Source organism: Rhyacophila brunnea, unplaced genomic scaffold, assembly GCF_057557595.1.
Source record: "Rhyacophila brunnea isolate RB1 unplaced genomic scaffold, BYU_Rbru_1.0 scaffold_23, whole genome shotgun sequence".
In the NCBI taxonomy this organism is placed as follows: Eukaryota; Metazoa; Arthropoda; class Insecta; order Trichoptera; family Rhyacophilidae; genus Rhyacophila; species Rhyacophila brunnea.
Genome location: NW_028232893.1, coordinates 13782797 through 13806213, shown reverse-complemented (window position 1 = coordinate 13806213; position 23417 = coordinate 13782797). Strand labels below are relative to the sequence as shown.

Here is a 23417-nt window from a genome sequence, read left to right as displayed (position 1 = left end):
TATTTGTATAAAAATTTCAAACTTGATTATCTTAGAATAAGGCTTTTTGAGCTGTTTCCATTTAGAACTATGGTAGAAATATTTGCAAATAGGTATTAGGTACGTTACTTATATTTTATATTAAAAATAAATTTGTAAACTAAGATGTTTCTTACACAATTGTTAAATGTCAAAACATATTACATTTCTCATGATATATTATTTTATTTCCCTCGTTTTTTTTAATTCTGATAAAAAAATCTTACAATTTTCCTATAAATTGTTTCCATGCACAGAAAAAACTTGAAAAAGATTGTTCAGTTGATTTATATATTTAAATAAAAAAATAACTTGATACTACATTTTTTTAATGTTTGAAGCTGCTAAGCGGTCAGTTTATTATATTTGGATCGTTTTAATTATGGATAATAACTCGTAAACAATATTATAATTAATATATTTCATATAACAATTTATTTTAGATTAACACAAAATACAATTATTCGAGAAATTACTTTAGATTTTTAATATAACGGAGGGGCAGGATTTCCAGTTCCGCTACTGGTAGATATTCAATTTGGTATTAGAAAAAATACCGTACATAATACGCACTAGTCACGCGTCCATAAGAAAAAAACGTGCGTACAAAATACTTTGGCTAATTGTTTTAATTAGATTAAAACCAAATAAGTGAAAAACGCCTCCAGAGAATTGATACTAAGCACTAAGCTAATAAACATTATTGATCCAATAAAGAAAATTATTCTAACCGCGATTGAGTATTTAAAATCGACGTAATCTATTATGTTACGGAAGAAAAACGTGTTGAACTTTGATTAATACCGTCAGTGAACCTATTCTATACACAAGGCGGCTATCGCCGGCTAAAGTGACAAGTCATGTTGTGAACGTCTTAAACTTATAATTTGTAATGTCCACAATATGTAAAAATAAATAAATTGAAATTGAAATTGAAATTGAAATTGAAATTGAATAATAACACTTTATCATATTTATGTATTGAGGTATTATAATTGTTACAATAAGTTAGCCTTCTAATCTGTTAAAACTGTCAAGAGAGGGGCTGTTCAGTTTTCTGTCATTTTCCAAATTTTTCATTTCACATATAAATATTGAAAATTACAATCAATATTGTTTTACACGTGTTTAAGTTTATCTCATATTTCTCTACATTTGAGAATCATGCCGTCGTACAACCATACCAAGAATGCAACCCACTTCCCTTATTTGGTAGATCTATTACGATTCGTCGCCGGGACAATTGGGCGCTACGCAATCGAATGAAATTCTAAAAAAATAGACGTTCGTGAATTATAGATATTTTTTAAATATATATTTAATACTTAGGTACTTATGTATTATTTAATAGTACAGTAATAATACAGTGATGTCACAGCATGCGTGAAACTCCACAAACGGCCGTGTAAATTCCCCATTAACAAAGGTGTCCGGCAAGGTGATACCATTTCACCTAAACTATTCACCGCTACTCTTGAGGACTTATTTAGGAAACTTGATTGGTAGGAAAAAGATGTTCCAATTAATGGGGAGCACCTCAGTCACCTGCGCTTTGCAAATGATATTGTTATACTTTCACAAGACCCGAAAGACCTCCAAGGTAGAATGCAAGAGCTCACGGATGTCAGTCAAACGGTCGGCCTAAAGATGAACGTCTCAAAGACAAAAGTGATGAGGATCTGTTTTTCGGACCCTGCGATTACCTGTATTAATGGCACCCAACTAAAGCAAGTCAGCAGCTACGTCTATCTCGGACAGCAGGAGTCCATAGACGGAAGCATGCACGATGAAATTGCTCGAAGAACAAAGCTGGGATGGAGTGCTTTCGGACGTCTGAATAGTATCTTCAAGAGTGACCTACCATTATGTCTTAAGCATAGGGTGTTCGACCAATGTGTGCTACCCATGCTCACGTATGGCTGCGAGACGTGGACCCTCAACACGAGAGATGTCCAAAGGCTAAGATTCGCACAGCGAGGCATGGAGAAGTGCATGTTGGGCATCACGCGAAAGGACCGTAAGAGAAACGAATGGGTTAGGAAGCAGACAGGAGTACGCCATGTAATAGACGTTGCCAAACAGCTGAAATGGAGATGGAAGAGAGTCGCCGAAAGGACGGCCGCTGGACATACCGTCATCCAGTGGTACCCAAGGGGCACGAAACGAAACGATTGACGAACTGGTAAAGTTCGGCGGAAATACGTGGCAGCGAACGACACAGGACCGAGAGAGTTGGAAAAAGCTTGGGGAGGCCTTCATCCAGCAGTGGATTGACCCCGGCTGATGATGATGATATTATTTAATACTTGGTGAAAATTTAAATATGCACACGTAAATAATGATTTAATTGTGCATATGTTTAAGTTCAAACGAGAAGAAAGATATTTTATTTTTATGACAATCAATTAAAACTACGAAGTAGTAGATAGAAACTTATTAAACTTCCTCGTATACTTTGTGTATCAAATTGTAACGAACGTATATTTATTTCATTAATGAACGTTATTTCATTCGATAGTGTGGCGCCCTCTTGTCCTGGCACCCAGTTGTCCCAGTGCCTATTTGGTATTCGCTGCCTCTGATAAATTATTTTGTGGTATTCGTATAATAATTATTGTCATTTCAGTTTCGAATTCGGCTCTGAAATTTAACTTCATTTTCTGTGCGTTTATTCGTGTAGGTACGTTTCCTCCATAATAAAAAAACTCCATTATACATATTTACATAAAGATGTTCTGAATATCGTGTACTTAAAAATTATGTTGAAATCTATTTACACTGTTATTAATACATCGCTATGTTAATAGAGATAAGGCAGGGTATTGATTATTCCGTTGGACGATATTTTACCCAGCGTTGAGTAAAAAGGTTTATTCGGTAACCTTAGCAACCATTTATTTTCATTGTACGTGCATGTTCAATTTTAACGGATTTTTAATTCAATTGTTATTATGACAATGTGTTCTAGATATATGACTAGATAGAAAACCATCCGATTATGATCGAAAAAATATATAAAGTGTTGTTAAATTATTAGCAACTTTATGCTGATATTTATAATTTAGGAACGTGCCTCATGTAAAATAACAGACAAATATTGCAAAAAATCTCCCTATAAATTTGGTACCGAGTTCCAATATATATTTTTTTACTACTAACAAGAAAAATGTCTTTCAAATGGCCTAAACGTCTTGTAAAACTTTAAACCTTCCAATAAATTTCATGCTTTGCGAAATTTTGTTCTCCATTATTTTAATTCTTCTTTCGACCATGTCCAATTATAATAGGATCATATGGGTCTCCGAGTAGAGGTTTGTATTGACAGAATTTGTTTTTTACGAGAAATGGATGTCAGCCACTTGTTCAACCTATTAGGTCCATACCCTGACATCCACATATTGGAAAATAATATGTGTACTTGCCAGACCCAGGATTCGAACCTGGGACCCACGGCGTTATAGTCCATCGCTTAAGCAGCGCGGCCACCGTGGGAAAATTTTAATTAACCATCACAAAATATAACACTTTTGCTTGTTATCACGAGGGATGGTTTCCAATCCTGGTGTCTTGAATTAACATGCGCATATCAATTACCTACGTGGTAGCAGCAATGATTTATTCAGGCTCGTAACCGTTTCCTCGTTTCGAGCCTATCAGCCACCATTAGCGAGGGGTGCAAGACTAGTCAATGCGCTCCCCAAAGACGTAGACATTTTAGATTACGTACTATGTATTTTGTATTAAATTTTTATTTTTCTGTATAAATTATACTGAAGTAGGTACTTAATATTTTTTATATTCTATTCTTCTCTCTTGTGATGGTCATATTTGTTATAATGTAAATCTCATGTTGTGCACGTCTTGAATTTAGATTTGTTACGTCCACAATGTTTTGTTTTCTTAAATAAATAAATAAATAATATTCTCGTATAATTTAATTATTTTAGTAATTTAATTACTTTTTCAGTGCCTCATCTGTCGTGCCATCATTTGATTTCAAAATGTTGTTTTTAAATTTGGAACTACGCAGAAGATCCATGCAAAATGTCGTTTTTTTTTATTTAAAATTGAATTATGTATTAGATTATTAATATGTCATATTATGTTATGTTATGACACTCTTTTAATCCTCAGCACCTCAATTATAGTAGATATACATAAATTCTAGTGGTAGAGAGTTTATGGCTGACAAATTACTGTTTCTTAATTAAGAAAAAAATGCTATTTGGTATAAAGATACAAATTGATTTTGTGTTTCACCGAGCGACAGAATGACTTACTTATGTGGGCATTACAATATTGTTTCCTTTAATATAATATATTATTTTAGTTTCATAATGAGAATCCATTAATACCTATACGTCGCAATATAGGCACATACCTACACAGACGTTTACAACATGAAAATTGTAGAGATAGATTGATATATCACATAATTTATAACACAATAGAGCAATGATTTCCTCTTAGCTGTCATTTGTCATGTTTTCTTTTTTCCAGTCAGTTTTTCTGTCATATTTTCTTTTATTCCCATCCTTTAGCCTTCTAACTATTCAGCCTTTATATTTATTATACCGTCAAATTATGAAATGGATTTCGTCCGGAAAAAGGTTATAATATGTGGGCGACATCTCTTAACGTTTACTTTGACATAATATAACAAAATAATTTATTATAACGAGAATTTTTTTTAAATATAGGTATCTGGTATATCATACTAGTGGCCAGTTGGGCTATCTTTGTTATGCGTATAAAATTGAACGCAATCTTTAATTTCCATTATTTTTTAAAGTAAATCGACTACATCCATGTTACTTACATTTTTATCTGGAAATTGTCCATGAGGAATCGATTAACGAACGTTAATGTCTTCGTCGATTAACAAAAAAAGTTAGTTTTATGGAAACTCCATGTTTCAAGTACCGCACCGCCACCAAATTTACACATTTTTTTTTACAAATTAACAAATTAACACCTTAACACTGAATATCAACTCTCCGTGCATACGGAAATAGGCGAAAAATCTTTTTTAGCGAGACCCAAAGCTTATCTTTTGATATTATACTAATTACTAGGTAATATACCTCCATAATTGCCACAAATAGTATACATTAAATAATTTTCCATTCGAAAGTATTGAATTGACAGTGCGAATAACTTATCATCCCATGATGGATCCTGCTTTCCTCCATCTGTGACCGCTTTCCAATTCGATATAAAATCGGTAACTTCATCTAACCTCTTCTTCTACACTATTGGATCGCCCCACATTATTCGTTTTTCTAATTTATTGCCGTTCGGCGCACATGACCTCGCCAGCGCAGTCTCCCAATCCTAATCGATGGAGCTGCGATGATATTTTTCTACAGATCATAGATCTCATCATTATGTCTAATCCTTTATATTTTTTTCTTTCAAAAACGTTTACCGGATTTACACTTATAAAGGCATTGGGCTAACAAATATTACCCCACATTAATATTTCTTATTTCGTGACAATGTAGACAATAACATGATATTTCGTTTTGGCAATTTAATCTATATATATAAAGAATAATATCTATAAAGAATATAATCTATATCTACTAGCCCCACGATGGCCGAGCGTCAAAGGCATCGGTTTATAATGTCGTGGGTCCCAGGTTCGAATCGTGAGTCTAGCAAATACACATATTGTTTTTCAATGTATGTTTGGAGTCAGAGTATGGACCTTATAATTTGAGCAAGTGGCTAACATCAATTTCTCGTAAAAACAAAAATCTGTTAATACAAACCAGCACAGTCCACTCCATGGAGACACATAATAATATTATGATCTTCTTTTGATCCCTTATGGTCAAAAAAATCTAAAAATTTTTCTCTAATTTTCTAGAAACTATAAAATCACACTTTTGTATACTTATATGCTGCAAAGTTTTTATGTGTATTATTACAAAATCTGGTTCCGGGGGTTTTATTAATTTGGGGGTCCTGGGCTAATCTCTTTAGCCCTTTGGTAAATGCCACCTTACGGCTCGTTTATTTTGCATAGATCTTGTTCAGGTTTTTGCGTCATTAAAACTAGTTTAGATCAATTCAATGACAGTGTCCATAAACCTTTCTAGAAAATGTATGTCAATAAATAAGTTTCATAAATTAAGATATAATATATGCTTCGTCCTTTCCTTATGACTGATGCACTGTCTCAGTGCAACCGACGGTCATCGCCGATGATAGATTGTTCCATATAGTATTCTAATATAGTATCTTCTTCTTTTTCCTCCAGAGCGAACGAGAGAAGACGACGTTGATAACAGAACTTACTGCTCAGAACAATAGGCTCACGAATCAGCTGAAGGAAGCGTCAGTCCAAGAAATACAGCTCACCGCACAACTACAGGGTCTGAAGGATCAATGCTCTATGAGGAAAACAAGTTTACAGGTGAGACCAATGAAGGAGAAGCGTTCACTATAATTTAGTCAGGTTATGTGAAAGTCGTTTTTGAATTAACTACGAAGAAGTCTATGTAACCTCCTCGTTTCACTTTGTGGGAATTTACAAAACAACTGACAGCATCCACCAGAAGGCTTGCAGAGGATGAGTAAAACTGATGGCTGATCTAGAAAGTCACAATACCAATTCCGGAGTGGTCACAATCCTTAACCACGGGGGTTACGATGAGGAAGAGTGATTAAAATCTTTCCGTCATTCGAGAATAAATATTTTAAGAGATGGTTTTTTTTTATTTTTTGAATTTGGGGACCTCTCATCAGAGCGTTGGCTTATTCCCGCGCACTCTGAGTATTGGCAAATATGTCCTGGTTAGAGTAGATACCTAATTAAGTTGTAGGTTATAATCCTTACTGATCCAGAACACTATTATACGTACATTTTTAACTCCAATCTAATATGTCAACAATATTTGGAATACATAGTAGTAACCCCATCATTTTCTGTACAGGACCACGTGAGCAGCTTAGAAACCCTAAAAGAAGAACTCCAAATAACATCCGACAAGAAGACAGAGTTGGAGAGAAGACTTCAGACAGCTCTCAGCGACAGAGACAGTCTTCAGCAACAACTCGAAGAAGCCTGCGATCGAGTTGCCATGCTTGAGAGACACATCAGAGAACAAGTAAGACATTTCTATATAGCTATTATTTTCCGAAGATTAGAATCTGGTGATTATATTTATTTTGTTAATAATATGTAAATTACGAAGACAATTGCATTAGTTACTGTCCGACAACAAGATCTCGTCCGATAACCGGAAGTTGCTGTAGTCGCATTTGGAAGACTTCTCAGTGACGTACCTGTCATGGCGACAACGCGTGTTTAAATAATATCTCGACTCTCTTTTTAGATGCGACTCTTTTTCTTCTTCGCAATAAACCAAAAGTTTACTAATAATAATTTTAAAAGTCACTCCCTATCTCTTTATATATATTTTTATTATAAAAAGCATCAGTTTTTTTTTTGATTGACATCAAAAGTTGATAGATCCGTACTCCACGGAAGCGTAAAATGAAATGATAAATTTAGGGGCGTTCCTCATTTGAAACGGTAGTACGATTAACTGCATAGGATGGGGTTTGTTAGTTCACAGTTTTAACACGTAGACAAGAAGTTCTTGTTCGACAATACAAAGAAAATTAAACAGAACCGCTATCTTTTGCAGGAATTAAAATATCAAAACTCCTTCACGGACATGGAGAGGCTCCAGCGCGAGAACACAACGCTGGCGGAGCGCCTGGGTGGAGGATCGGCCACTCCCATCGGAGGCATGACCGGATCGGGCGTCTTCGGACCTCGACGAACCTTACTGGCCGAGATGGAGACGGACGCGGCTGGTGAGGCAATGGGACCTACCAATTCAGAGGTTCTGCACGTCTACAAACAACTCAGAGCACTGTGCTCACATCTTAGATCCGGCCATGATGATGATTCAGGTGGGTTTTCTATATAACGATGCATCAGTAGTGGATGGGAAACTAATACATTTATATAGTGACAAACATTTATTTTTATTATGTATTTTTTGGTCTGAAAATACTGTGAGAAATATTGTAATACGTGTTAATATGTGTTGTTCTTCCCTGAACAGTTTCAGTTTCCTACCGAGCAAGTCGTTCTGTTTACAGCTATGTAACAATGTTTCTTTTATAAAGAAATTGGTTGCAACCCACTATTTTCTTGGGGGTACGTATTAAATACAGTGTTAGTACATTATGTAACCCTGTAATTTTAGGTTACCTTGTTAACAGCGATAAAGGGTCAAACGAGAGTATTTTTTAAATGTATAGGAGTGTTTAAACACAGAAGTTTCCATCTTCTTTTTTTTTGAATACCTACATAAATTACATTATACATTAAATACTATTAAGGTTGTACCTCAGTTGAGGCACGTCTAAAAAGATCGTGGCTAGGCGATGCGCGGATTGCGGGTCGCGGGTGCAAATGACGCATGCCAAACGAAATATAATTTGTCATATAAATCCAACATACGTCCATTTTATGTTCTGTTTATTGTTCTATTAGTAACAATAATAATACATTCATTGACATGTTTTCTTTTAAAAGTAAATGTGTAACGTTTTTAGTCATCTTTACACGATTTAAGAATTAATACGCCCGCCGCCATCACGAAAGAAAGTGACGTGTTTCCAACTCGACGTTCTCTCTCAGAATGCGAGCGAGTCCAAAATTTCGTCGCGCCTATAGTTGACAATTATTTGCCGTTTCACTGATGTATCACCTTAATATAATATTTCATGGCTTGTGATTTTGTCGGTCATACTATTTACAATCGACTAGAAAACCACCAAAAGATTGATAATTATTATTCTGGGCAGTCTCAGATAAAATCGTATAGGGTAAACCGTGGAATAACCAAATGAAGAAATTCAGTATAAACCCAAAAGTATACACCACAAGACTTACAGGGGATACTGGAATCTAAAGAAAGCTGATCCAGAATGTCGCAGTATCAATTCTGAAGCGATCACAATCCTCAGTTATGAGGGTTACGACGAGGAAGAAGATAATATTTAGCTATTTTTGCGGCTGGCGGCTGACTGGAGCGGAACTTTAAGTTATTTGCCCTCGTGAGCCCTAGCGTCATTAAAACGCGCACCTCTATTACCAATTTGTGCACTTAGTGTGCACGTTCTGATTATTTTTAATTCAAATAATTATTCTGACCATAATAGTGCACTGGATTACAAATCTCATTGACGCAATACCATGATGGTGACAATAGGTATAATCAACTGTTACATAAGTAATTAATAAAAATACAATATACGTTTCCATGACAACGTAAGTATTTTTGCATTGGCCCCGTATAAAACAATTGCGTGTGTAAATTCTGTCAATTTACTGTCAAATATCTGCTCTGTTTACCAACAAATAGGGCAGAAACGGTGCCTGGTACGGTAACCAACCCTCCCTCTTGCCATGAACCCTTAATATAATATAATATTATGAAGCTGTCAGGGGCGTAAAACAAATGAAATTTGCCCCTAATATTATTATTTATAAGAATGTTAGGTGGTTGTACCTATTGAGGTAAATTTCGATTATGTATACACAGGAAAAAATAAGAAAGTTAAATCAAATGTTCTAAAAATAATAAATTCCTACTTACGTACATTATAGGGTTTTGATTTTGAAATTAATATAATTTCTACATTATGGCGATATAAAATTGATTCATTAGAAACAAAAACGGCAGTTTCCATTTTCGTAAATTGTTGGCGAGTCATTAAAAATCTAAAAGAGAAATATGATATGTATTATTATTCCTAATTTGCTAACATTTTTCAAAAATGCAAACATCCGTTTTTGTTTCTAGATTGTCCTCAATTTATTGCTGCCACAGGATAACTCCTACCTTCGATTAATATTGGCGACTATCTTTTGTATTTTTTAATAAAGTATTAACTATATTTCGTCTCTGGAGACTCCACTAACTGGAGAATACTAGTTTTGAGTAATTTGACTTTGAAGTTGTTAAAATGTTTGAAATGGTCTATCATGCGAGTTTATTAAGTAATTGTAAAAAGGATCACTTTAAAATAAAGACTGTTTATTAATTATGACGGTTTCCAGGCGGTAAAGTTTGAAATAAGGAACGTTTTGGTATAACTAACTGAATATGTCATTTTTTCGAATTAGTGTCTTCTGCCTGAACAGTGACGATTTGTTAATCAAATATAAATAATTCACAAGAAATCTCTTTATCCCATAAACATACATATTAGAAAATATGGTGTCGGGTGGGACTTGAATCTGCATCCATCAAATTCCGGCCAATGTACTTTAACAATTTAACCAACTGTTACATAAAAAAGTGCAAGTACATTGAGGTTAATATTTGGAGAAATCTGGAGACTGGCTAGTAATCAATATCAGTACCTATTATTGGTATCTTAATTCAAACCGCAAAAGTCAGTCACCAATATTACGCAACATGAGAAGCGTTTCTTTTGCATAACTTTTAGTTAATTTCGTCGTAATTAGATAAGGTGTAGGTAGCTACACTGGTAAAGCACACTGAATGCGGGTTCAAGTCCTGCCCGGCACCATATATTTTTATAATATGTACATATATAATATTATTATGTCTCTAAGGTGTTTCTAAATAGGGATTCCAATCCCGGGATCCCGGGATCCCGAGCTATTTTCGATACCTATGAATCCCGGGATTGATAAACATAATCCCGGGATTTCGGGGTTGATTTTTTTTATCAATTTGTATGGAAAATAAAATAAAAGCGAAAATATAACGGAAATAATACTTTTAATAAAAAATAACTACATTAGAAATAAACTGAGTTTGAATGAAGTTTGATTTATACCCATGTGTAGGTAGCCGATTCATTTTATTTTTTCACATAAATTATTAAAAATGAGAAAGATTGGAAAAAACAATGCTTCGCACTTTTAACAAAGTAATTCCACCATGATATCATACGTTTTATGGCAATTTCATATTTGGCTGACTAATTAGATTTATGAAGCGGAAAGGCCATAAGTACGCCATGATTATTTGCTTTACTATTTTAAACAATATTATTTACTCCATTAAACTTGTGTATTTCCAAGATTGGACGTATACAATATTAACAATAAATTTCTTAAATAGAATGAATTATACTAGATTTATTTTTGGTCGATTTTATCAGTGTTATTTGTAAATATAAAATTTTTATATAAACAATGGAAAAAAATGCCAATCCCGGGATTGTCAAATTGTAATCCCGAAATCCCGGGATCAGAATTTTGGCTCGGGATTGGATTCCCTATTTCTAAATTCTTATCAATCAGATTGATATCTTTAATTAAACTATTTTTTATTCGATGAATAATATTTTGTAGCATTCGTTATTGAACATAATATTTTAAAACACCTCATAAGAAAAAACACTTAGAGCGGGATTTGAACCTGTATCCATCGCATTTCAGGGAATGTGTCAAATAATAATAAGTCGATCAAATACTTTCGTTCGATGAATGTCAGGTATGTAACTGCTCGTACCTATAATATTGTCATTGTCTTTCACCAGGTCTCCATTCCGATCTATCAATCAGCTCATTGGACGGTGGTGAACAGCAGCAGCTGCGAACCGGTGTCCTCGCAGAGGTAGCCGAGGATCTCGCAGTGCTGGTCTCCGGCCTGGAAGGCGTCAGATTCAAGGACATGCTTGAGAAACTATCCCAGCAGTTGCACGACAGGGACGCCGATATTCAGGCGAAGAACGATTTGATTTTGGAGCTTCAAACTAAGGTAAATGTGTCGTGGTAGCAATTTTACACGCTTTGTCAAAAAAGTTATTTAATCATAATGTTATATACTGAAAAGTAGAGTTCATTTAGTTTAATGCTGAGCTTTCCGATAAAGTTCCCGTTGTTAGATGCGACCAATCTACACTATAAAGCTTACCACTTCATACGGTTTATAAAGGAATCCAAGTAGGCACTTAGCCCCGTTGTCACCCCCATAGGAGATGGGCTGAAACTTCAAAACCAACAGAGAGGCTTAAGTGTCATTCACGATTAAGATCGCTAATTATAGAGATTCCTAAATGACGGTTGTGAAGTCGGCCACGGATCTGATCGATATGTCTTTTTTTACAATATACATTATTTAGATATCCCAGATAGAAATCTCGAGAGATAATCAGAAAAGGCGAATCTCAAATCTCGATAAATTTTCCAAAATTTCAATAATCTTGACAATTCGGGAAATTTTCGAGGCAAAAATAACAAATAGAAGTTGAAATGAAACTTCCGACCGGATATGAAATTGAAAGAATTTTGTATAAGAAACGCTGAAAAAACTTTTGACCGGAACGTAATTTCTTATATTACGGATTCACCTGGCAGAAAATTTGGGTCGGTTGCGTAAAAAAAATAAAAAAACATATTTTTATATATTTTCGAGATTCTCGAGAAATCAATAAACAATTTCGAATTCTCGAGACAAAAAATGTTATTCGAAAAAAGTCGAGAAATCACACACTCTAATCCCAGATGCTTTGTGGGCATATTCGCACCCCCGCAACTAAACTGCCACAATCCAAAAATCGTCAAACAAAGAAAATCAGCTTTGAATTTTTACCTTTCGCATTTTTGTACTGTGTTTTTGAAATATATTTAGATATTGAATGAATTTTTGACTTTCGTGACTTAGAGATATGAAATTTTCGGTATATATACTATGAACTATAGACAATGAAACGTATTAATTAACTCAAAACACGTAATTTTGGACTTGTGGCGGTTTAGTTACAAGGATACGATATATACATGTCTGATTACCTAAAGTAAATAAATAGATGGATGTTTTTCCATCCAGCAAAGTATCGAATAACGACCCAACAACGGCATAGTTTAAATGACCATTGTGGATATATCATATATGTGATGGCAGTAAACTCAATTAATTTTAAACGTTCTAAAACGTGGTGAATTGTAACCCCGGCGATGATATTGTGTAATCTAGTTAATATCTGTTTTTGCTAGAAGCATTGAAAAAGCTTTTCGAGGCCTAGTACTAGGCCGCCACTGAATATTTTGTAATAAAAACGATGTAAAATAATGCTTTAAACTTTAAAGCATTATTCGCGATGGCTTATCACCGTCTGTCTGCTTAGCAAGTAATCAGAAGCCAGATAAGTTGTGCAGACGCTAAATCTGATTATACCGACATCAAACTTAGAATGACCGCTGGAAAATATATACAGCGGAATTCGTGGAAAGTCAAGGACTTAACTGACTATTTTACCGTGTCGTAATGGTAGATTATGACTTACAAAACGATAAAATGTCCCTACAGACGCGGTCGTCGCAATTTACAGTAGGTATATTATTTTAACTATGATCTTCCGTACCAAATCAGGTATTGCCTTCAAAGGTGTCTAAGATGACACCGATTGGGTACCTGTATCCGGAAATTTGTACGTAAACAGTTCACCGCAGGACACTTATTCGTGGGCCGGAGTACGTGAAAACATGATTTCGTGTAACATTTAATCAAATGACGAGTTCTTCGTTGAACATTTCACCGTGGAGTATATCTGTACGTATGCTACAACATGTGGCGAATTTTATAAGATGTCTTTACTAGGTTAGGTTAAGTTAGTTTTAATCTAATTGGAATAGTACTATTTGCAAACTATCGCCGCATTTTGTAAGATACGTACAAATGTATTCCACGGTGAAATGTTCAACGAAGAACTCGTCATTTGATAAAATGTTATACGAACTCATGTTTCACGTACTGCGGCGCTCGAATAAGTGTCCCACGATGAACTGCATACGTACATCTTACATGTAACCTTGGGTACTACGACAACTGTATGACGGACATCTGAGCGCTGCGCTGTTCATATAAAAATACACAGCAAGTCTAATTTAAAGAATCTATTTGTAATTATGAAAAACTTAATTATGCTTGTTGCTCTTTGGTTAACACTGGTGTGATTTTACAATATTCAAGTATTTTACTGAACTCCAGCAATTTTATGCATTAACAATGACAATAATAAGATCTGGCAGAAAAATGGGACGCCTCCACCAAAGGCCGGCACACTTTTTTTCCAAATATCAAATGGCGAATGCTGCTTTGAGTCTGAACCATCCATTACACCAGTAAATTCCTAATCGAACATAGTGGTTTCTCTGGTAAGCTCAATGAACTTGGTCTTGTCACACGTTCAACATTCAACATGTTCATGTGGCGGAGAAATAAAGAATGCAAACCAAATCATCTGGGAATGTCCTAAATTATGTACGGAAAGGGAAGAGCTGTTCAAGTCAGTTCAAACAGCTAAATTGGCCTCATCGGACCATCTACCTTGGTCGCCATAAAGGCAAAATTTGTTGGATATACATACTGCCAACGTGAAGATATCTTCACATAGATTGTTCTGCAGTTTTTTTTAGCTTTTATCACTTATTTTAATGTTTGCTTTCGCTTCTACGGGCTCTTCTGTCTCATGAGTACTCTTAACACGTCTAGTCACGTAAATTCTGTAAAATACGTGTGAGTGCATAGCGACCTTAGTTTTGGGTAACTGCTCCTGAGAGTCATTAAAAATATGCTTGCCTTCCGAACGTTGCGTGATACGCCCGATTAAGATCGCGTGTGGTGTGGGGCGGTTATGGTTTGGTGGGGCCATTAACTTCAATGACAATAATAAATATTCAAACAATTACCAAAATGTATGTTAACGAAAGGAATCAATTGGCAGAATGTATTCAGTGACGTCCCGTGGGGGTAGGCAGATTGAGCGTCGCTTGGGGGCGGCAGTTACTCCAAGGGCGGCAAATCGAGGAGAATCATTTGGAATATATAGAAATAGCTACCTAAACTGAGTACTTAATAACGAAAATATCTTTTATAAATATAAAATCTTATAAATCAGCTCACTGGTTGGAAACAAAATGCATTAATTAACATAAAAGGTTTAACTGGACTGTATTTTTTAGGTTCGCGATGTCTAGTTTACTTCCGTTGCCCTTCGACGTCCTTGGTGACCAGAAACGACACGAACACAGATGATAAAAAATATTGTAAACAAAAATGGGGCGGCATTTTGCCTAGGGACGCCACTGAATGTATTGCTCAATTTTCTTATGTTGGGACGTCCAATGTTTGCTTTAATTAAGACATGGGATGACACACACGGACACTAGCGATCCTAATAATCATGATGACTGTTAAGTCATGCGCAATCGATAGCCACTTGAGGATGCGACAGCTCGTAATATCACGTAGGTGAACACACTTAGTTTTACCTGCAGTCCAAGTGTTTATCGCTAGACTCAAAGTATGGAGTGTCCGGGTATGAAGAACGTACCCGGAAAAGTGCGATTGAAGCAACGAGAATAATGTGGAAGTCATTGGCATCTGCTAGATTTTGTTAACCCTGTCCCCTACCGCCGCTTTAAAACTCTATTTAAAATATTATGCATAATTTTTCAAAATGGACCCTCCAAACCATTTTTTATGTGTACGCGCCTGCTAACGATACAATAATTGTACAAAATACGGAAATCAAACAATCGCCCATTTCATATTCTCATGACATTTTTTTACAAAGAATCTCCACGTTGTATAATACCCAAATGTCTTTTTGTACGTGTTGGGTGACAATTAATTGCGAACCTTCTTTCGAAAGTGGTATTAAATTTTAATTGTTTATATTAGATAATTGAACTGATAATATGTTAGAACACGCTATTATGAAGAGAGGTGAAGGCCATAATTTACCTCCGTAGGTAGTAAATTCTAGTATCTATAATATGTATTGTAGCCAATAAATTGTATGTTTTTGTTTAGGCAGGGTTTAAGTAATTGAATTTTGAAAACTAACCAGCAACATCTTCAAATTGTATTCTTAGTTCAATGAAAACAAATAAGTATCACTGACAAAGTTTAATGTGAACTATTTATGTCGAATCTTAACAGCCTACCTCCACCCCTCGCCACTGATGGACTTTATAGGTTGATCAAGTGGTTAACATCCGTTTCTCGTAAAAAAACAAAAACTCTGTTAATAAGTTTCCGCAAAAATCGAATTCACCCCTCTAAGTTAAAACGGCGATACATGTTTCCAAAGTCACTTTGAAATTGGACTGACTAATTACTTATCTTGCATTTTACATCATGGTACAGTAAAAACGAAACAATTATGCGGTTCGTCGATTGTTTATGTACGTATACGTACGAATACGCGGTCATCGGGTGCCAGGCATTTATCACGGCTCCCCATACGCACGCACACTATCGACCGACCGCATTATTGTTTCGTTTTTACTGTACATATTATTTGAACTTCAGATGTTTTCCCTAGTTAAAAATAACAACGTCATATATTTAAATATTCACGTCATTCAAAGGTATTTATGTGTAACATAACATTGATGAAAATAATTCCAAAAATTATTATTGGAAGTATATTATAAAAGTAGTGATCGAGAATTTGTAATTTCGTAATAATGACGACTTGCCGAGAATCTCGATAATTCTCGAGAAATCACCTAACCAGAATCGAATTCTCGAGAAAATAAATACATTTGATTTCGGGTATTTTCGGATTTCGAATAATGGAAAAAGTCAAATAATCACACTCTATTGGAAGAAGTGTGCTCCAGTCTGGAAAAAGGGTAAAACTAGGAAAATCGAAGAAATAACACAAAAACTAATTTTTAAATACCGTAATAATAATCCTTTTTGTTAGTTTATCTATATAAACATAGATGCCACTACACATGGGTTATTAAAACAAGAAATGGGGTGTACCACGTCATAAAAGGCAAGCCTGAAATAATTAATTTCCTGGATGCAACCAAGTTTCACGGAAAATTGTAAAGTCAACATGATTATAAACACTGCTGACAGACGATTATCTATGTGTAAAATTAAATACATAATCATTAATAGTTTTTTATTGCAGTATGTAGGTATTGCCTTTCCATTGTTCATTGTTTAGTTATAATTAACACAATACCTAATTAACAACAAAGAGACTTAATTACTTTCACCCATCTCATCGCCTCTCTTGTCTCAAAAGCGATCTGTCAATTTTTTTCTCAATTGATCGTTATTTATTAAACAAAGAATTGGTACCAATAAAATATACTTAACCATTATTTATTTATACTTACGATTGGCTTAGGTAATTGAATAATCAGAGGAAGTGCATGCAACGAAGACATTAAACTTGTTTGTTTTATTGTGTGTGAATAAAATTATGTATAATTAACCTAGCTAGACAATAATAAAAATCGCCGCCATTTTAATGATGGATTGATCTCTATTTTTATAATACATTGACCTCCAAACAGGAAGTAATTATTTTCGTTTTATGTTATTTTTTTTCAAGTATGAAGTGCATCTACCTTGTCAGTATTGTGATTCATATGGTAATTTTTTCATCATTATTACGAATGGCAACAAACAGTAGCATAACTGTCAGTGTTGCCAACCGTACTTTAATTATAGTATTTGTACTATAATTTTGGTCCGCGCACTATGTACGATGTAAAACAGGTATAGTACGCCCAAAATGCTATAATTTGAAAATCGGAAAATTTCGATAGTTTTAGATAAGAAGATTTGGAGAACTTTTGGAAAAAAAAATGTTCGAAAAACGTAAAAAAATCCCTTGACTTTGGTTTAAAATGAAATTTCTTGAATTCTTCGGAAAGCATTTCTGGTCGGAATAGGTACCTAAAATAAATAGGGGTCTCGGAGTTTCTCAAATTCCCCGTTATTGTTTTTTCTGAGAAACAAAAAACCTATACATTTTCAACAGATGACAACGCGTACTATACTTTTTTCCTAAATACTATAATTTTGGAGGCTCTGTACTATAATTCCACTTTTAAAAGATGGCAACACTGATAACTGTAAACACGTCATATTACCGTGAGGTTCAATAGTTATGGCATGAAATAAGACATAGTCGAAAGGGCGCCAAGCAAGAGAAAGCTATGAGCGGGTTTTCGAAAAAAATATAAATTATTTAGGTACGCAAATAGATATTTTTTTTCTTCTTCGTCAGGACGTCGTGACTGATGATTTGGCTCTCAACATTCTTCTTTTCTGTACTCATTGTACTCTTCGTCAAACTATGGTCCTACTGTGTAAAGAGCCTACTGAGCGACGGTAAGAGGAAAATTACACCTCAGCTTAAAGCGCAAGGATTCACATCTTCTCTTTTACTTATATCTTCCTGCGGTAGGCCTCCTCATGGTTAATTTGACTTGTGTGAATTAAATGACTTTTAAAAACGTTAGCTGGTTAAAGAAATATAAATAGGAATTGTTAATTGTTCCCCTTCAAACATCGATGAAATCATATTTATATAACAACTGAATGTAGGTACATTTTTTAATTCACCAGTGAAAAATAAATCCGGCCGAGATACTTAGGTAAAAAAAATCTCTCGATTTCGATTCTGAACAGATTTTGTAAAATTTGTCGATCAAAATTTTTTCGACCGGAAGATCTTAAAAACGAAAAAAAAATCGGGAAGAAGCGGTAATTTCGTAATGTCGATTACTCAAGAATCTCCAAAAAACCAATCTCGAATTCTCGAGAAAACAAAATATAAGTATTCTTGATTTCCAGAATTCTAGAATCTCAACAAATAAAAAGGTCAAGAAATCACAAGCTCTATACAAAATCCCATCGGATATTTGATACATTCCACTTGCGCGAGAGAGAGTTCTGTGGACAGTGTTTTATACATTCTTTTAAATAGTGTCGTGTAGTTAGCGTATGTGCTCTTTGTATGATAATATAATATATTTTCACGGTACTTCGTAATATAAAGAAAAAGTAATTAAAATTGAATATAGGATATTTTTTCGACCAACTTAGTAAGGATACTTAACACAGGAATTTGATATCTTAGGTGCATCCTACTTTACATCTCCATTTCATCATCTTCCAGGTCTCCGTATGGGAAGTAGAGCTGGCCAGCGCACGAGAGGAGGCCCAAAGCGCCCGAGCTGACGCTGCTGGGGGCGAACTCGCCAGAGACGCCGCAGTGTGCGAGGCGAGAGCCGCGAGGGACGCCGCGCACACCAGGAGAACCAAGGCGGAGGCTGACGCGGCCAGGGCGCGGGTGGAACTGTCGCAGACGGCTGGACAGCTGATGGAGGCGGTCAGGCAGAAGATTGAACTGTGCCAGCAGTTAGATCAGTGGCAGGTGAGCTCAACGACTGATTAATAATTCAGTGGTTCTTAATAAGGTAGAAATTACAACACTCCACCAAAATGTTTACTTACGTTGTGTTCGTATTCGTTATACACCACGACTATTATACTATACAGCCTTCTCAATAGATTGGCCCACTCATCTCAGCATTCTACGACACGCAAGACCTGTGCCAAAAGAAAACCTATGGAACTTGATGGATCAACCTAGTTATCCAATCGTCAGCTGAATGCAGAACTGTTCTCACTCACATTTGAAATATTTTACAGAACTGTTCTTTGAACCAACCATACAAGTTATTTATTATTTATATAGACTATAGAGTATAGACACATTTATGCATCATTATTTTCATCAATTATTGTCCTACTAATAATATATGATATATACATTTATCTATACAAACAATAAATAATTTAAGTAGATAGGTTGTTTCAAAAAACTCCCTTCTAAATTATGTCAAATCTGAGTTAAGTTCTGCATTCAGCTGAATAATATGCTTTAATATTCTAATGCGACATGTCTAAAAGACAAGACAGTGTAGACGACACAAACAAACACTAACGATCCTTAATTAAGCCACACACTTTCGGTGACCACTTGTGAATGCGACAGGTCTTAATAACTCGTAGATGAGGAAGCTAGTATCATCAGGTTTTGCCTTAACAATTGCCAATCAAATTAATAATCTTTTATCATATTCCAGATGGACATGCAAGAGCTGATCGAAGATCAAATGAGAAGTAAACTATCCTCGCAGGAGAGGAAGAGGAAAGTAGCAGATCCTGGCAATGCGGAACCAACCCGCACCAGCAAAATTCTTGGATTCTTCCAGCGATGACACATTGGCTGAATAGCTAACAAATAATAATATTATCAATATACAACCAGTAATAATGATTTTGATAAATACGTTTATTTTTTATTGTGAAACACAGTGACATCTGTCTATTGCTTTATACCAGGTGTGAATACATGAATAGGTATATTTTATTAGTGATTTGTGAATAATGTCGCATCTTCAGGACATTTGAAGAGGATGTAATGGTCACTATTTTTACAGGTGATAATAAGTGAAGACCAATAAAATTGTGAATCAATTATGTCGTGAAACAGCCGTCAAAAGACTTAATATTAAGATATTAAGATGTGAAATGATGGATGAATCTCTGAATAAATTAATTGTAAAACTGTATTGCCGGAATGATAATAATTGAAATATCGATGGATTAATGCAGATATATTATACATCCAGTTTTTAGTGAAATTAAACAGAATTATTATTTATGATAATGAGGTGACATCTACCGGAAAATTATCGAAGCAGATCGGTAAATTGTACTACTGTCCGACAACAAGATCTAGCAAAAACCGGAAGTCGCTAGTGCGATTAAAAGTAGGAGGAGCTTCTTAGTTCACAGTTTTAACATGTGGACAACTCGTCACTAACCGGAAGGCGCTTCAATCGAAATGCGGTTAAAAATGGGAGGAGTTTGTTGGTTCACAGTTTTAACACGTAGCCAAGAACACCTTGTTGGACAGTAAACACCTGGAAGACACTGGCATAGGATAGAAGGAGATGGAGAAAGTTCTTGGAGGTGGCTAGGACCGCCTTGGATTGTTGGGTTGAAATGGACATATATCATGATAATATATGTCCATTTCGATTTCAATTTTGAATTGATTCAAATCATTTAAATTTCAATCTTCACAAAACTGGATCTACAACATAAATGTACAATAATCCATCGATATTAACATAATATATTTTACCAACGAGAGATTCGGTATGGTACAATAACAGAAAAAATAATGTTAAACGTCCTCATAATATAATGTGGTAAGTATAATTTTTTTAACCAGTGTACCAACCAACCTAAACCAGTGATGCTCAACCTTTTTATTTATACGGTGAGTTTATTCATTTTATATTTATTTGCGGGCCGGTATAAGCGTCTCATTTTTAATTAAATATGTATATATAAAACGCCAGTCATTCTCCACTCATGCATATTTACAAGATGGGACTTAGTGTCAGAATTAGTGATATTATTCCTGACACTACATGCTGTGTAGCAAGCATCAGGAAGTTGGGCTCAATGTTTTTGGTTGCTATTCACGGTTTATCACTGAGGTTATCAACGTAGAAGTGGTTTTTGTGTTCAGTTTTGTTTAGAAAATGTTTGATGCAAATGTAACACGTGGGTTAGAAATATATCTGTTACAGCACAATATATTTATGATATGGAAGCTTTTTATCATATTTCACTAAAAATCTAAAATGGCCAATTATATTGCATATTTATTTATGTCAGTGGGCTGCAATAAATGACACAACAGACCACGGGTTGTACACCACTGGTATATTCCAACTTTCTGGAGTCGTAAAGAATACTAATGTTTGTCATACACACGACATAATAAAAATAATTTCTTTGGCCTTAGAAAGAGAGGAGTCATTAAGGATATTGCATTACATTTCAAAAGAAGAATATCATTCTTTAAGATAAAGAAAAAGATATCAGGATAAACCAAATCTCTCGTTGGCAGAATGTAACAGTATACCAATATTAAAATGTTCTTTTAGAGTATAAGGTATATATCGTCACCGTTCAGGCAAAAGTCACCAACCCTGAAAATGGCAGTTTTGAGTTGAGTATGTCACCTGAAGCGTAAAATTATATTCTTTAAGATGCAAAACTCACCACGGTACATTAGTTAGTAAAATTTTGCTTAAATCCGAATTATTTGTTTTTCACTAAATGACTTTCGATAAAATCTTAACAAGCAAAAGTCATTATAGGTGAATAGACATTATTGACTATATACAAAAAAAAACCCTTCGTTATAAATATACAAGCAAAAGTCACTATACTATGGATGGTGAGTTTTACTGATCCTTCTTTTGGCTAATATTGTTCAGATTATTAACAAGCAAAAGTCACCAAACCATAATTGAGCTACCTTGCCTCCTTCAAAACCTTCCAGATGTTTTAATTAGCATCAAAAAGTAAAATTACCTTAATTACCTCAAACTGCGATATCTCAAAACTTTGTTTTTAGGGTTGGTGACTTTTGCCTGAACGGTGACGATATATTATCTACACATTCATTAGCTAAATAATGCGTTCTTTCCTATATTATGATACTTCAAAAGATACCACCCCACACATCATTCAGATCATAATATTACTCCATTGACCATTATTTCATTGATGACAGATGAATTTGATTGATTCTTCTATTCAAGATGTCACTTTTCACATGGTAGAACATATTCTTATTAAATTTGTGACCTCTGTGTTATAACATTATGTACTTGCTCACTATTCTAAATATCTGTAGAATCATTTTAAATTTGATACTAGCTAGCACTAGTGTTAGTATTTTACACTCTGCTCAGAATAGATCAAGTGAATTATTGCTATAATAATGCTATTAAAAGGCCTGGAATAAAATAGTGTCAACCCACTTTTTTTGTAAATTGAACCTTCTATGACAGGCATGTCCAACTTCAATTAGTAAGCTGTGTTATATTATCACTACCATCTTCTTCAACTTTAACAAGCGTATTATATTTGGCTTAGGACAATTAAACAACACTCATAATTATTGTCTTTCGATGTCATAATGAAATATGATAAGATTTGCTCTTCCTTTGAGTACTCATTGTGCTTACTGTCAAACTATTATCCTACTATATAAAGAGCTTACTGAGGGACGGTAAGGAGAAACAACGCCACCGTACAAACTGCGACGATTCTCAATACGAATAAAATGATACGAGGTAATGAGGGCTTCATATTTAATTTGAAGTAAATTCAAGTAAGCTGATAAAGCAATAAAATGAGGAATGGTTATGTTTCCCCTTCAAAATTTCAATGAAATCATTTTTTTTCACAACTCCATGCATATGGGTTCACAGTGTGTTCGATCAAAATTCATTTCAATCGGCACATTGGACATACCTGGTCTATGAGAATTGTCTCTACACAAAAAACTCATTCAAATTCGGCTGGGCAGGGTTTTGAATGTGTTAGTACGTTAGTAGTGTTAGCTACGAAAATGAAACACACATATAGACGTGAATAGACGAATATTGAATGAGCAACAGTGCATAAACCGAGAACAGTTGTCAGAACGAAGAACGAGCGTATTCTTGAAATGTGTTTAAGTTTATCACA

At 34.8% G+C, this 23417-nt stretch overlaps 1 protein-coding gene across 1 annotated transcript in view; it reads left to right on the top strand.

Moving 5' to 3' along the window:
* LOC147069570 (bicaudal D-related protein homolog) overlaps positions 1–22062 on the top strand; it is a 272966-nt gene extending 250904 nt beyond the window's left edge. The window contains exons 3-8 of the mRNA XM_085950325.1: positions 6284–6439; positions 6960–7133; positions 7677–7947; positions 11566–11786; positions 18967–19224; positions 19940–22062. Of these exons, the coding sequence (XP_085806451.1) occupies positions 6284–6439; positions 6960–7133; positions 7677–7947; positions 11566–11786; positions 18967–19224; positions 19940–20074 (1215 nt within the window). The 3' untranslated portion in view covers positions 20075–22062. The remainder of the gene's footprint in view (positions 1–6283; positions 6440–6959; positions 7134–7676; positions 7948–11565; positions 11787–18966; positions 19225–19939) is intronic.
* Positions 22063–23417: the final 1355 nt, after the last annotated feature.